General features: G+C 33.2%; 1 protein-coding gene across 2 annotated transcripts; it reads left to right on the top strand.

The window, feature by feature from the left end:
- Positions 1–12,929: 12,929 nt before the first annotated feature.
- On the top strand, positions 12,930–14,987 carry LOC126714150 (protein ELF4-LIKE 4-like). Of its 2 annotated transcripts, none has more exons than XM_050414161.1 (2): positions 12,930–13,159; positions 14,345–14,987. In XM_050414161.1, exon 2 carries the CDS (start codon positions 14,385–14,387, stop codon positions 14,727–14,729), a length of 345 nt encoding a protein of 114 aa, XP_050270118.1. In that variant the 5' UTR covers positions 12,930–13,159; positions 14,345–14,384; the 3' UTR covers positions 14,730–14,987. The 2 variants fall into 2 exon arrangements, with proteins under 2 accessions (XP_050270118.1, XP_050270119.1); XM_050414162.1 differs by lacking the exon at positions 12,930–13,159 and adding an exon at positions 14,028–14,216.
- The last annotated feature ends 239 nt before the right edge of the window (positions 14,988–15,226 follow it).

The raw sequence follows: 15,226 nt of genomic DNA on the forward strand, positions 1-15,226 counted from the left end.
TAGAATAAGTGATCCTTTGCCGTACTACCATGCACATATGATTTTTTTTTGATAAGACATGATTTCTTTTTATTTACTCTTTAGTGCTTTGTTATTTATATTCTTAATAATATCTAGAGAGTAATTATCTCATATAAACTTAGTAATGATCTAACTAATGACTTCATGATGTCACTTCCAACTAGCTTTTATCATGCTGAAAAAAAAAAGAAAAAAAAGGCTTTCGTACCGAATTAGGACTAACCTTATCATTAAAAATAATTAAAACTAGTCGCTAACCCGTGCGATGCACGGGAAAACTATTAGAAAATAATAAAGCATACATATATTAAAAGACAATTTAAGTTCATGTGTGCTTGCAAGGGATACATACCTAAATAGTTCTTGCGGTAGAAATAAAAGTCTTATCTTTGAGATAAAGAACTGATGTAAACAAACTAACCTTACATAAAACAAATTTAAAAAAAAAAACATAAAACTGATGTCACGGGAAATTCAGCCACATAGTAGTAATATATAAATCTCTTAAAACCTAAACCTAAACCTAAACCTAAACGTAAGGACTAAATATTTATGCACCTTCCCTTGCTTTCCTGATGTATTTGGTTAAAAACATAAAACTGATGTCACGAGAAATTTAGCCACATAGTAGTAATATATAAATCTCTTAAAACCTAAACCTAAACCTAAACCTAAACGTAAGGACTAAATATATAAACAAACTAACCTTACAAAAGCTAAACTTTATAAGCTAAAATCTATACCGTGAGTTGTAGATCTTGAATGCTATACCGTGCGTTTAGGGCTTCCTACATCTAGAGAGAGAGAGAGTTTGCAGAAACCAAAGAAACTCTCTTTATAGCTTAAGAAACACAATATAATAAAATCAAAGAGATAAAATTTTCAGAGGACAAAATATTATAGATAATTTAAAAGAATTTTGGTTTAATTCTTGAACACCGCAACTCCATAAAATTCATACTAATAATAATATTTTATGATAGCGCAGTTAGAATTTTGGTTTAATTCTTGAACACTAAATTGGAAATTGATTATATGAGTATTCAATGGTGAACAAAGTACTATGTATTAATTAATATATAAACAAAACTAACCTTACAAAAGCTGAACTTTATAAGCTAAAATCTATACCGTGCATTGTAGATCTTGAATGCTTTAGGGCTTCCTACGACCTGAACTTTATAAGCTAAAATCTATAACGTGCATTGTAGATCTTGAATGCTTTAGGGTTTCCTACGTCTGGAGAGAGAGAGAGAGTTTGCAGAAACCGTGGCTTTATATTTCTTAACTTGAGAGAGGGGTAAGGTTGCTAGGGTTTTGAGGAGTTATAATTTTTATTTATTTTTTATTTTTTAAATATTGTGCTGACGTGGAAAATTGTGGTGCCAGCAAAGGCTTCGGTTTTATATATATATATAGATGAAACTTTGCCATCACCAAACTAATAAATACCCATCCCTCAAACCACTTTCTATATATAAGAAGCGCTTATGCGCAAACAAAACTTCTTTGGTTTGCTCAACTGGTATTGTAGCTACAATAGCTACAATGCTTTTTTTTTTTTTTTTTTTAATGTTTATATGAGCTGACATATATATTATTATATTGACACAACAAATTTCACAATATTTTCACAATTATTAAAATGTCAATTTCTTATAAATCAAAATAAGATAATAAAATATGAGATTGTAACTAACCAAAACTGAAAATTAATATTTTGTAAAAATGTTGTAATACTTGTTGTAAGGACACGATTTGTAACGACCCGTAACAGTGTTGGGTTCGTACGTAAAAATGCATATATAATATCATTTGTAGAGCGTGGGTTTGAAAGGTTAGGCTTCAGTCACCAGATGATGGGTTTTATGTGGTATTCATACATGGTTAAGTCGTTTTCACCCTAGGAGTCTTTCTCCTGGAGGCGGGCTGGAAGGCTCTGGTTTTTGGCCATTTTTCCCAGCCCCCTTCTGGATTGCCCTCTTTTCCTTTTATACTAGCATGCGTTCCTTATCTTTCGTCCACGTGTAGGATCGACTTTTCCAGGACTGATACTTGTCCCATCAGCCCATATCCAGAGTGGTTGGGGGTGGTTGTAAAACCTGGAGAGTATGGCTCTGTCAGGAGCAGAGTATTGAATGGCAGTAAGGGTAGCTTTCCCTGGTCGTTACACTTTCCAGCGTATCCTTCTCTATTGACCTAGATATTTTTAGATTTTTTTCAAGCTGCTCCTATACCGTTTTTGCCCTTCCTTTCAGTGAGACCTCGGACATGCCGATGACTAAATCGTCCTCGGCTGTGCCCCAAGACTATTTTGTACTCATATTACCGAGTCTGGGCTATAACCTTCCTCGGCTCGGGCCTTGGGCCCCAATGAATAAACGGGCCAGGGCCTTAAATCATTGGGCCCCACAATAGCCCCTCAAAATCCTATTGTCCGACCTCTTGGTTGGAGAGGAGGGTTTTGATAATGCTAAGCCTTTATCATGGCTCGTTTAACTCTATCCTTCATTAATGTTGGTGTCTCTTCATCTACCCAGGAAACATTCCGGGCTACGAGACATTCCTCTGAATTCATTCATGACGCATTCCTGCCGTTTGATTATCCAAAACGCGCCTTTAATGATTTCCCTTTACGAGACCATTCAAATTCGACGGTTATTGACGGTATGGGGAAGTGGAACGGGTATTTTCTCGTTTACAGATTTTCTTGGAAATCTGGACAGATTAAATACTTTCCGTTTTGCCCTTTATATAAGAAGAAAAGCAAGAGGTTATTTCTCTTGTACAGAGACCCTTTTAATCCTTCTGAAATCTGAAATCCTTAGCCTCCTCCAAAATTTACTTTATCCACTAGTTACATCTTTAACTTGTGATACATTCGAGATAGGAGTAAGTAATAAAGGAACCATACCCTTCCCAGAAATACCATGTTTTTATGAAGCTCAGAATGGCTCGGTCAGGGCAGGGATGGCAGAGACTCAAGATCCTTCTTACCCTCCTTTCAGCCAAAATCCGAAGCAGGGGCTCGTCGCGTCACGGTTTTGGCGCGATTGAGCTGGGGTCACCCATTATCAGTACCAGCCGCTCTCTTACGAGCATAACTAACATGGCACCAGCGTGTTAGGAGTCAGGACTGACGCAGGGACAAAGTATCCCTGCTTCTTCCTCTCTTCCTTCACTGGTGCCTCCTTTTGCCTCTCTTTCTTCTTCTTTCCACCACCAGATCCATCCTGGTGCTTTTCCTTCTTCCTCTTCTTCTCCTCTCCCGCCAAGGAAGGTCCTCCTCTCAATATGGGTGCCACTGGGGCAGAGTTCGGAAGGACTTGGGAGCAGAGCTTAACAAGATTTCTGTTTGTTTTTTTTATTTATTGTTTTTGTAACTCATTTTCTATATAGGCTTTGTTTAAGCTCTTCATTGTACGCTGTAACACCTCTTTATATTAATAAAAATTATCATTTCTTTATGTCATATGTTCTATCTCTTCTTTTTTGGAATGAATATGTCGTAAATAGATGAGCCGCTTTGCGACTTCTCTTTTATTTCTATACTTTGAACGATGCTTAAGGCCAAAATCCTAGTTAATAAAAAGATCTTACTCTGTGCTTATTGAAACTATCCGACTTAATAATGCTGAATCGAACAAATGATACTTAGGGCTGAAATCCATATTAAGAAGAAAAAGAAAGGATATTATGAACTTACGAGTGCTGTTCGGCACAATAATACCGACTTGAACAAATGACACTTAGGGTCAAAACTCTTGCTAAGGAAAAGATATTATTATAAATTTAATAGAGTTGTTTGGCACAATAATGCCGACCTGAAAAAACAACACTTACCCCAAAATAGCCGAGATGACAACTGAATGCTCGGTGCGGTGTAGGAGGTAATCATCCGAAGACATATAACCCAAAAATGAACAGCCCCTACAGGTTGCTGAGTAATAAGGTGTTTCATCATCTTCCTAACAACTTTCATAGCTTTAACCTTTTCTGGTATTTGACCCGAGGATTGAGCAACTTAGAATTTTTATTAAGTAGCCGACCTTTCCATAGGTTTGAGTCTGAGGACCATGCAATATCTTGGTTTTGTCCAAAACTCCGTTTTTCTTCCAAGTAGTTGGTTTCCCCATAGGTTTGAGTTCAAGGACCATGCAATACCTTGGTTCTATCCAAAACTCAGTTTTTCTTCCAAGTAATTGGTTTCCCCATAGGTTTGAGTCCGAGGACCATGGTTCTGTCAAAAACTCAGTTTTTCTTTCAAGTAGTTGGTTTCCCCATAGGTTTGAGTCCGAGGACCATGCAATACCTTGGTTCTGTCCAAAACTCAGTTTTTCTTCCAAGTAGTTGGTTTCCCCAAAGGTTTGAGTCCAGGACCATGCAATACCTTGGTTCTGTCCAAAACTCAGTTTTTCTTCCAAGTAGTTGGTTTCCTCATAGGTTTGAGTCCGAGGACCATGCAATACCTTGGTTCTGTCCAAAACTCAGTTTTTCTTCCAAGTAGTTGGTTTCCCCATAGGTTTGAGTTCGAGGACCATGCAATACCTTGGTTTTGTCCAAAACTTGATTTTGATAAGTAGTTGGGAGAAATAACCCCTCAGCTATGGCATGGGACCTTGGTTTTAGGGGAATTAGCTCTTCGGCCCAGCCCCTGGAACCATCCATGCGGCTGACGCTATGAAGCGTTGCCCCTAGTAAAGAAACATAGCCCCTAGTGGAACTTTATGCTAGAACACTACAACCGGCTGTTAGAAATGACAAGGGAACTGTCTCGACCTATCGCCTATGCCAAGACACAAGCCTCCCCACAGACGGCGCCAATTGTAAGGACACGATTTGTAACGACCCGTAACAGTGTTGGGTTCGTACGTAAAAAGGCCCAAACAATATCATTTGTAGAGCGTGGGTTTGAAAGGCTAGACTTCAGTTACCAGACGATGGGTTTTACGTGGTGTTCATACATGGTTAAGTCGTTTTCGCCCTAGGAGTCTTTCTCCTGGAGGCGGGCTGAGAGGCTCTGGTTTTTGGCCATTTTTCCCAGCCCTCTTCTGGATTGCCCCATTTTCCTTTTATACTAGCATGCGTTCCTTATCTTTCGTCCACGTGTAGGATCGACTTTTCCAGGACTGATACTTGTCCCATCAGCCCATATCCAGAGTGGTTGGGGGTAGTTGTAAAAGTTAGAGAGTATGGCTCTGTCAGGAGCAGAGTATTGAATGGCAATAAGGGTAGTTTTCCCTAGTCGTTACACTTTCCAGTGTATCCTTCTCTATTGACCTAGATATTTTTAGATTTTTTCCAAGCTGCTCCTATACCGTTTTTGCCCTTCCTTTCAGTGAGACCTCGGACATGCCGAGGACTAAATCGTCCTCGGCTGTGCCCCAAGACTATTTTGTACTCGTATTACCGAGCCTGGGCTATAACCTTCCTCGGCTCGGACCTTGGGTCCCAATGAATAAACGGGCCAGGGCCTCAAATCATTGGGCCCCACACTTGTTATTATCACAATATTTTCACAATTATTGAGATCTCAGTTTCTTATAAATCAAATAAAAAAATGCTAAGTCCACAACATTTTTACATTAATTTCACAACAAATCATAGGTAAGCTACTATTGATGGATAAAAAAGTAAAATCAGTTGTGGGTTCATTTTAAAATCAGTAACAACTTGCCAACTAGAATTTGTTATGAAAATATTATTGAGATGACATTTATTGTGTTCCCGACTTTTTTTTTTTTAGCCAATTTTTTGAGTCAAAATTCATAGTTTTACGGACAATTTTCTTGGGCTAACTTTTTTTTTTTTTAACACATTATTTAAAGCATAAAACACATAGTTTTACCAACAAAAAAGAATTATGGAAAAAGTACTTCCTCATTTATGTTTAGGGTAGTTTCATCACCCCAACTTTAAAGCTGAATAATTTCCTCATTTACATTTTGTAGACAAGTAGATAGTCCCTACTGTTACCCTCTTAGTTAAACCCTAACAAAATCATATGATTCCTAGAATATTTCATTATGTAATATCTAAAATGCCTCATTAAATTTTAATGTCCCAAAAATTTTCTTCGTTTATTTTGAGTTTTATGTGTTAGTCATACTTAGAAAGTAAAAATGGCAATGTATGGTATTCTATTTGTTACATAGAGAACACTAATTTATTAGTGGTTTAAATATTCTAGATTTATAATTTTATCTAATAGAAACTTCAATGACATATGTCTTTTGTTATTTGTTCTTTTTTTTTGTTTTATTTCTTAAAAAGGGGTTCATTAAACTTTAAGTAATCTAAGTATCTTAATTAGGCTCATAAAATAAAATGATAAAGAAGGAAGTGTGAATAACAAAATATTCATTGCAAATGGTTGTAGATATTTAATTTGATGAAGAGTTTCAATTGTAGCATATGTCATCATTTATTGTGAAAATTTAAATATTGTGACAATGTTTTTCAAAACTTAGTTGTTGAAAGTTGGAAGATGACGACATTTGTTATTATTCTTAGTATAATTTTTTTTTTTTTTTTTTTGTGAGTACATGCTATCTGTAGTAAATAGGTTCTAAGAAATGAAAAAGTATTTTGTATCAAATGATATCACGTCATCCGTATCAAAATCCAATAAACAAAAGATGCGTGTGCGAAAATAACTACCTACTAACACATGTTTTTCAATTGTTAGTGGGTTAGGTATTTTTTATTGACATGTCTCACACTTATTAGATTTTGATACCAAATACATTTTCCTAAGAAATTATCATACTAAATAGATAGTCATATGTTAAATAACTATTCTAAATTTAAATACATAGTTTGATACTACTTCTCAAAAAAAAAAAAAAAAAAATGTATTTTAAATTTTTTCACTTAAGGGACAGCACGTGCAACCCTTACTAGTGTTGTTAAAAAGGGCCTACTTGTGGCATATATACAAATCACCTGTTCCTATTTCATTACTTATTATAAATAATAATAATAAGTAATGATATTAATCAAATTAAAAGTCACTACAATAGTGATAAAATTTTAGAAAAATAGACTGGAGTAGTTGTACGAAGGAAAATAGAAAAGAAGGCAAAAATCACTTTTGATACTTGAAGTTTATGCCATTTTTTAAAATTTGATCTCTAAAGTTCAAAAACTAGTAATTACATCCTTAAAAAGTTTGCAAACTAAACCAATTTGGTGTTTAAACTTCAAACTAGTATGGATATTGATGCGTGTGATGTGATTGGCCACATTTAATAATTTAAAAATAAAATGTTAAAATATTATTTTTGTCCCTTAGGTTTGCATGAATTTCGATTTTTGTCCATCAAATTTAAAAATTGATTTTTTTTCATCCCTAAATTATTAAAAGCATTACACTTTTTTCATTGAATTTAAAAAAGATTTTTTTAATCCTTTAATTATTATATAAACAATATTCCAACTTTAAAAAAAAATTATTATTTAAAAATTATACCCTAATAGTCAAGGTGTATGGCCACCACTATTATAAGTGTGCATGGTCACCACCATTGGCCTTATTTTTAATTTCTTGATCAATTAATAGTGAGTCATCATTATTGTTTATGATAGTTTATTAGATTGTTGGTATGTGATTTTTAAAAAATATGGATCTTATCTATATATAAAATAATAGGTGAAATAGAGAGAAACTCAAATTGCAATTTCAAATTAGAACTCTAATTTTGTGCCATGTGTCCAAATTGCAATTCCAAATTAGAACTCTAATTCTGTGACATGTGTTTAGATTCATGTGAGGATCACACCAATTTTAATATGAAATTAGAGTCTAATTTTAAGCCATGTGTCCCAATATATTTTTCTAAATTTAGGTGTCAAGTGAAGACCACACCATATATACATATACAAATTTCCTCAAATCAGGTAGTCTTTAATGACTCTCTCGTTTATCATAAATGTGCCTAATTACATCGCCCATAATCATCTAGATTAATGTGTCAAGGTGGATTATAAATTAGATTATTTTACACCAAACAAGAACAAACATTAAGTATGAAAATGATTATTTTGTAATTAATAATAAGACTATAATGGGTGCCATCATGCTTCCATCAAAGAAAAATTTATTAGATCCCACGACATTAGAAAGTAATAAAAACAAATAAATAAATATTTTTTTAACTGATCAATGTGCAATTGCACCCAAAAAATTGATCAATTATAATAAAAATGATCGTGTTAATAGTTGCCTTTAGATAAATTATTAATAAACTATTTTAGAAAAAAATTGATACCATTTTCATGGGATAAAAAACTATCAAACAATTTATTTATTTATTTATTTTTTCATAAATTTTTTTTAAAAACATTTCATAAACCAATACACTTAGAACATTCGTTAACTTTTTCCTAATAAAAAAACTCAACCTTAATCACAAGTCACTACTGTAGGCCCTTGTGAAATGAATCCTAATAATAAGAGAAAGTCTATAAATATAAAAAGAATTTAACACTTGTTGATGTGACAAATTATTAATAATAAGTAAAAATGTAATATTAATATTGAGTTCAAGTGAAAACCAATAAAAAAATTTCCTAACTCAATTGTTATGAAAAATAAAAAATATGAATTTTTTGTTTATATAACATTGCTCTGACAAAGAGAGTTTATAGACACAAAATTTCACTCCCGGTTGATGTTGCAAATTGCTTTTATTTTTTTTTTTTTTTTTTGAAAATACTGAAACTTCATTTAAGAATCACATGGGATAGACACAACATGGATAAAAACTTGCAAATTGTTAATAACAAAATTTTTTTTTAAAAAAAGTTTAAATAAAAACTACTCAGCCTGTTTTTGAAAAATGTTATGAAATTAAAATTACTATTAATAAAAAAAAAAAATAATGATGATGGGGGACTGAAACAGTACTGTTAAGTGTGATGGAGGCATGGTAAATGGTGTCCGTAGGTACCGTCAGGAGCCAAACATCAGCGTTGAACAGAGTGTCCACTGAACTGCACAGGTTCTGTTTATATATATTAGTATTAACTTTTATGTATAAAATAAGGCTGAGGCGTGTTTGGATGTGGGACCCTTTTTTTTTTTTTGGGGGAGAAAAAGAATTGCAGGGAAGGGAGCAGAGGAAAATCACAGCTGGCTCGGGAATGTGGATAGGCTCGGACCCGAAGCTGTAGATCTCCCGAACCTCATTGGACACGTGTGTGCATTTTATTGGGTGGAAACAGTTGTTCGGTAGATTTTATATATAATATGATATTTATGAGCACTAACTTCCCATTCTCGGCCAAAACGAAGATCCGCGGGCGGACTTGGGGCAGGCCAAGCCAATACTATTTTCATGACCATTTTAGCCTCATTGGACGTCAGCATTTGTGGGTAACCAAAAAGAATTATATTAATGCCAACCGCTTCAATTTTGTACACATTATTTTGAATTCATATTCTTATGAGTTTAAAGGATAAATTTGTGTAACCCCAAGCTTTGGGACAAGCCGTGAAACCTGGATGTCTTGGGTTCAAGCAGCTATGTGTGCATTCACTCTCTTGAAGCTACTAGATTAAGGGAATTTAATTGCTCCTTGAATTACTCGATGTGCATTTGCAGGATACTCTTTGCCAAGAGCCTGTGCACCCCCAGGATTAGTCGGGGCTCTGCTGCTGTAGACACCTGGTGCCAATCAAAAAAGAAAAAAAGAGAGGATAAATTTGTGTTGACATTCTTTCACACAATTTTTTCACAATCCATCAGCATTATCGTTGAAGTGGTATATTGTGATCATAACATAATAAAAGTGAGAGTTTAAATGTAATGAATGAGATATAGATTACACAAATAAATGTCATTATTGTCTATTATATTGGAGTACCAGATGAAAGCTTTACTCTAAAAGTGGTGTCATTGATAAGTATATGAGAAAGTAATGCTACTTTAATCAACATGAGTTATTAAGTTTTGAAATAAATAAAATAAAAAGTGACATAAAAATTGTTTTTCTTAAAATCCTAATTATTAATTAGTTAATGAGTGATTTAGATTTTACCATATCATTGATAATAAATCCTAAAAATAATGATAGTAAATAGTTTTTACATGTAAATAATCTAACAAAATCTAACCACTAACATAATAATTGTAATGATTGTTAGGGATTCTCAAAACTTTTAAAGATCTCATTCTCCACTTGATAGGGTTTTGTCCCTCCTAAAATTACACCATCTCTCTCTCTCTCTCTCTCTCTCTCATTATTATATAGAAATTAAATTTTATAAGGATGTAATGTAAAGCCCAAGTTTTACACCCTCCAATTCCAATATGACATATTATCTTATCACATATTAAAGAAGAAATACAACCACACTCAATCAATTCTAATACTCATTTGAAAAACCAGCTAAATTGAGAATTTATTGAGACGTTATTAGATGTGGTAGGATGCATTAAGTTTTAAGTAAAGAGCCGATGTGATAATCTCTTATTGAATTGTGTAAAACATGAGTTTTACACCCTATTATTACCAAATTCAGACTCTGTTATGTATTATAAGATTTGAAACATATGACATCTGTTATTGTTCTTTATCATCAGGTAAAGTTGTTAATTAATTTTTTTTTTTTTTTTTTTTTTTTTTTTTGTGCAAGCGAGATTCAAATCCATGTATCTTATTAGACAAAAGTAGACTTTACTTATTAGGCTAATTGAAACTTTTTTTTAGAAGGAGGGGGGGGGGGGGGGGGGGGCAATAACATGAATGGTATTGAAAAGGAATTGGAGCACAAATACTTAAGTCAACAAAAATAAAAGTTAAAAGTAGAGGACGACAATTTATCTACCTTAAGAACTCTATAAAGAGAGAATGGGCCGGTCAAATGGCCTTTTTTATTTATTTATTTATTTTTTATGAAATTTTGACCATTTTTATTTGAATTGAAATGTTATGTAAAAGGGGACTTGACTCCCATATTTACCTTAAAAAAATGCATTGTAATATATGTGTGTGTAGTACCAAAAATGATAAAATAGTTGTTCCTTAATTAATCAAGACGAAAAAGTAATTACCTATTGACAGATTCCTTGCGAGAATTCTTGATAACTTTGATTATATAGGCATCAAAATAACAATAGATTTCTACTCATCTAATCTTGACTTATGCAAAAATTAACACAATTGATGTGAAAAAAAAAAAAAAAAAAACCTTGTACCAAGCATAATGACATAGAAATGAAAGAAATAGGAATTAATAATCTAGAAGATAATAATAATAATTTCGAAAGTCATAGATTTGTAGAGAATATTGATTATTAACATAACTTTTGAAGTAAATGACAAATTTAATTAAATTTTGATATATTTAGATCAATAAGTGTGGCGTTGATTTAGCTATTATTTTTCATTTTTTAATAAATATGATAGAGTTTCAACTCAAGACCTTTGCTAGGGAGGCGGGCATCTCAGCAGCTGTTCTTGAGGGAGATTCTTTGCTGGTGATTAAGGCGTTAGAAACCAAGGACGTTGGACTTGCTCCATTTGGTCTTTTGATTCAGGATGCTTACAGTTTTATTCCAGCTTTTTCTTTATTGTCTTACTCTCATACAAAGAGAGAGGGCAACCTAGTAGCGCATGATTTGGCGAAGTTAGCTGTTACTATCCCAAATTATGTAGTATGGATGGAAGATGTTCCACCGGAAGTTGTTGATTCATATCAGGCTGATTTGGCCGGGTTTTCTTAATAAAAGTTCGTAGCATTCATTCTCAAAAAAAAAAAAAAAAAAACTCAAGACCTTTGCTCCATTATGAGTGTTATTTACTTCTTTATCATATGGTCAAGATACCAATTGATTTATGGTATAAGCAAGATTCGAACTTCAAATATTTTATTCAACGACAAGAGGCTTCATGTACATATACTGTTACTCACTCACAAATAAGTAAAAAATAAAAATAGGGAAGATCTAAATGTTAGGTGCTATATGTTGAGTTTCTTAATTAATTCAATTATACAGTTGTGTTTTCTATGACAAAAACAATAAATTTAACCGTATGATTTATTGGCCAATGCAACAGTATAATTGAATTTAATTAATGAATCACGTAAGAAATTATATCTAAATTATATAAACAAATAGGCCAATCCAAAACAAATAGGCTAACCCAAGGGCAAAGTAAGAGTGAAAATATAGCATGATAAAAGTGATTTTAATTATTCAATGTGTAATAACCATTTGTTAAAATTGGATGAACTTTCTTCTCACCTACCATCATGACAACAATTTGAACATATAAAATATGTTATGAAAATATTGTAAAATTATTTTATAGCGTCTCTAGACTCTTTCATTAAACATAAATAAAATGAACTAAAAAATAATTATAACGAAACTCACCACAGCTTCAAACAAAAGTATTAATAAAAATGTTAGTAAAATTTGGTTGTGATCCAAGACTTTCTCAAATATTTTAATAAAAACCATTTTTTGGAAGAAAGTACATATTTTAATTAAGCATAATTAATGTACAATAGGTCATTCTTCCCCCCATTATGACAGCAAGATCAAAGCTTTCACATAAAAGATTAACACAAAAAAATCCAAAAGAAGCAAATTGTGGATGAGAAGGAAACCTTTTCATACGGTTTATTTTAACATTGTCAAGAAATCCCGGAAAGTGGGGCCCTTTGGTCATGATGTAAACTACATCACAAATCAAATGCCACGTGCCTAGACATCAAAACAGCTTGAGAAGTCATGCTTTGGATCTGAGTAAAAGACACAAGCAGTTTCCCCACTGAATCAATCAAAAAAACAATTGTAAATAAAAAAAACACAAAAAAAAAAAAACAAAAACATTAATAATTACGAAATAAACAGATGGATATAGACTATAGAATAGAGCTAAAATATTTAGACACAGAGGGGTCCGAGCGTGACTGTCAAATCTACATATTCTCTCTCCCTCTAAAACTCTCTCTTTCTCTCTCTAAAACCTCTCTCTCTCTCTCAATTTTCTCAGACTTCAGAGGGGCTTTTGTTCCGGAGATTCGATTGAATCGGCGATCTTGTCTCACTTCTCCTCGGGAATCCCTCGTCTCCTTCTTTCAATCTGTGTCTTCTCCCAGAATATAATGTTTCAGATTTTCAAGGTACGAAATATTAATATATATTTTAAAAATACAGTTTTAGAAAGCATGTTGGAATTAAATACGAAAAAATAAAAGTCTTTTTTTTTTTTTTTTTTTGCTCACTTTCTTTGTTTTTATTCGGGATTCTTTCAAGTTTCTGAATTGATTGGTTGGTTAATTTTCTTTTGCTAAAAGCATTGATCTTATCAGCTTTTTTTTTTTCAGTCTTTTGGTAAAGATATTTATGAATTCTGTACGTATTATATATTATGATTTTGATTTTATTTTTTGTTTTAAGATTTTTCTCAGTGTTAGTGGATGTGGGAATTTTTTGTTTTCAATGTTTGTGAGCATTATAATATGGGTTTTTTTTTTTTGGGGGTGGGGGGGGGGGGGGGGGGGGGGAGTAATTGTTTTACTACTTCTGGAATTTATGCTTCTGAGCCTGCAAGGTTTCTTGTACGGTTTGAATGTTTGAATTCCCACTCTGGTCCTTGTCTTCTGGTATTCCTGAATTTCAAGTAATATCCATTTGGATTATTTAAATGGTTTTTTTTTTTAATAACTTTTATTTCATTTTCAACATTTTGGATTTTTTTTTTTTGTTTAATGGGGGGTTTTTGAATGTTATTTTCTGTGTTTTTGTAATTTTGCTTGTAAAGATTAATAATGCTGTCTGTGCAGCAGTACCTCCTTCATGGCCTCATCTTCTCTGCATCATTGACTTGATTTTTTTTTTTTTTTTTTTTTTGGGGGTCTTAGAGATTCTTCTTTGGGGCTCTGAGCTTTAGGTGGGTATTTTCTGAGTACATTAAAAAAGGTTCCCTTTTATGGAAATGGGATCTGCTTTTTCCACATCTCATCATAAATAATAATAATAATAATAACAATAATAACAATAATAATTCAAGTTGGTTATCTGATCCCCTTGTAAAGAAAACTACCCATGGAGGTCATGATTTCTACCACAGACCTTGTCTTATGTGCAACATAATGTGTATAAAAAATTCCAAACCTTCCCATGTTTTGTCTGTGGTTTTTAGTTTGTGACTTTGTGTAACTGTGTAAGCACGAACAGGTAAGAAGATATGATTATGGGTATTTATAGAAATGAATTTTAAGTTATTTAATAAAAGTCTGTCTCAGCTTTTGTTCCTTCTATGGTCGTCATCATCATCTTCTTCTTCTTTTTGTTTGTGGATGCAGGACTGGTTTTGATTTGATAGAATTTTGACTGTAAAAGAGAATGGAGGGTGACACATATTCAGGACTTGGTAATGGCACCCAGATTGATGGCAAGATCTTGCAGACATTTCAGAAGAACTTTGGTCAAGTCCAGGACATCTTGGATCAGAATAGGCTGCTCATCAATGAGATAAACCAGAACCATGAATCCAAGATCCCTGACAACCTCAGCAGGAATGTGGGTCTGATCAGAGAGCTCAACAACAATATCAGGAGGGTGGTTGACCTCTATGCAGATCTTTCCACTTCCTTTACCAAATCCATGGATGCTTCTTCTGAGGGGGACTCTAGTGGGGCTTTGAAATCAGATGGCAAAGCTGGCCACAAGCGAAATAGGCCTGCATAGAGAATTGCTGTTCTTAATTCTTTTGCATGGTGGGAAACAAGAATTTCACAATTTGTGTTGAGGTGGTAGAGCATGATTAGATTATTCTGTAACTCTCCTGTATCAGTGAACTTTCTCTAGTTCTTCACTTACTTCTTACATTTCTTAAGAGAAAAAAGAAAATAATTTTCCAGAAGTTCTACTTGGCCTCATTGTAACTCTATGTAACTGTGGATCTAATTGAAAAGAGAAATTAAGCATGTTTATGCCTTCTACTTTCTTGTTCTGGTCCTATTCTTGATAATGGGTAACAAAGCTTTTCTTTGTATTTTTTATTGGTTCCAACCTTTTTCTTTCTTCTTCCCCTCCCCAGTCTTCCATTTTTTTTTCCAACTCAGGGATTTAATAGAGAGATAATCTTTTACTTGTGTAATCTTATTTTTTTGAACACATGTACAATTTCTTGTTTTCATCTAAAAAGATTTAAGAGCTTTTGGCTTCTATTAACTTTTTCTGTT

Source organism: Quercus robur, chromosome 2, assembly GCF_932294415.1.
Source record: "Quercus robur chromosome 2, dhQueRobu3.1, whole genome shotgun sequence".
In the NCBI taxonomy this organism is placed as follows: Eukaryota; Viridiplantae; Streptophyta; class Magnoliopsida; order Fagales; family Fagaceae; genus Quercus; species Quercus robur.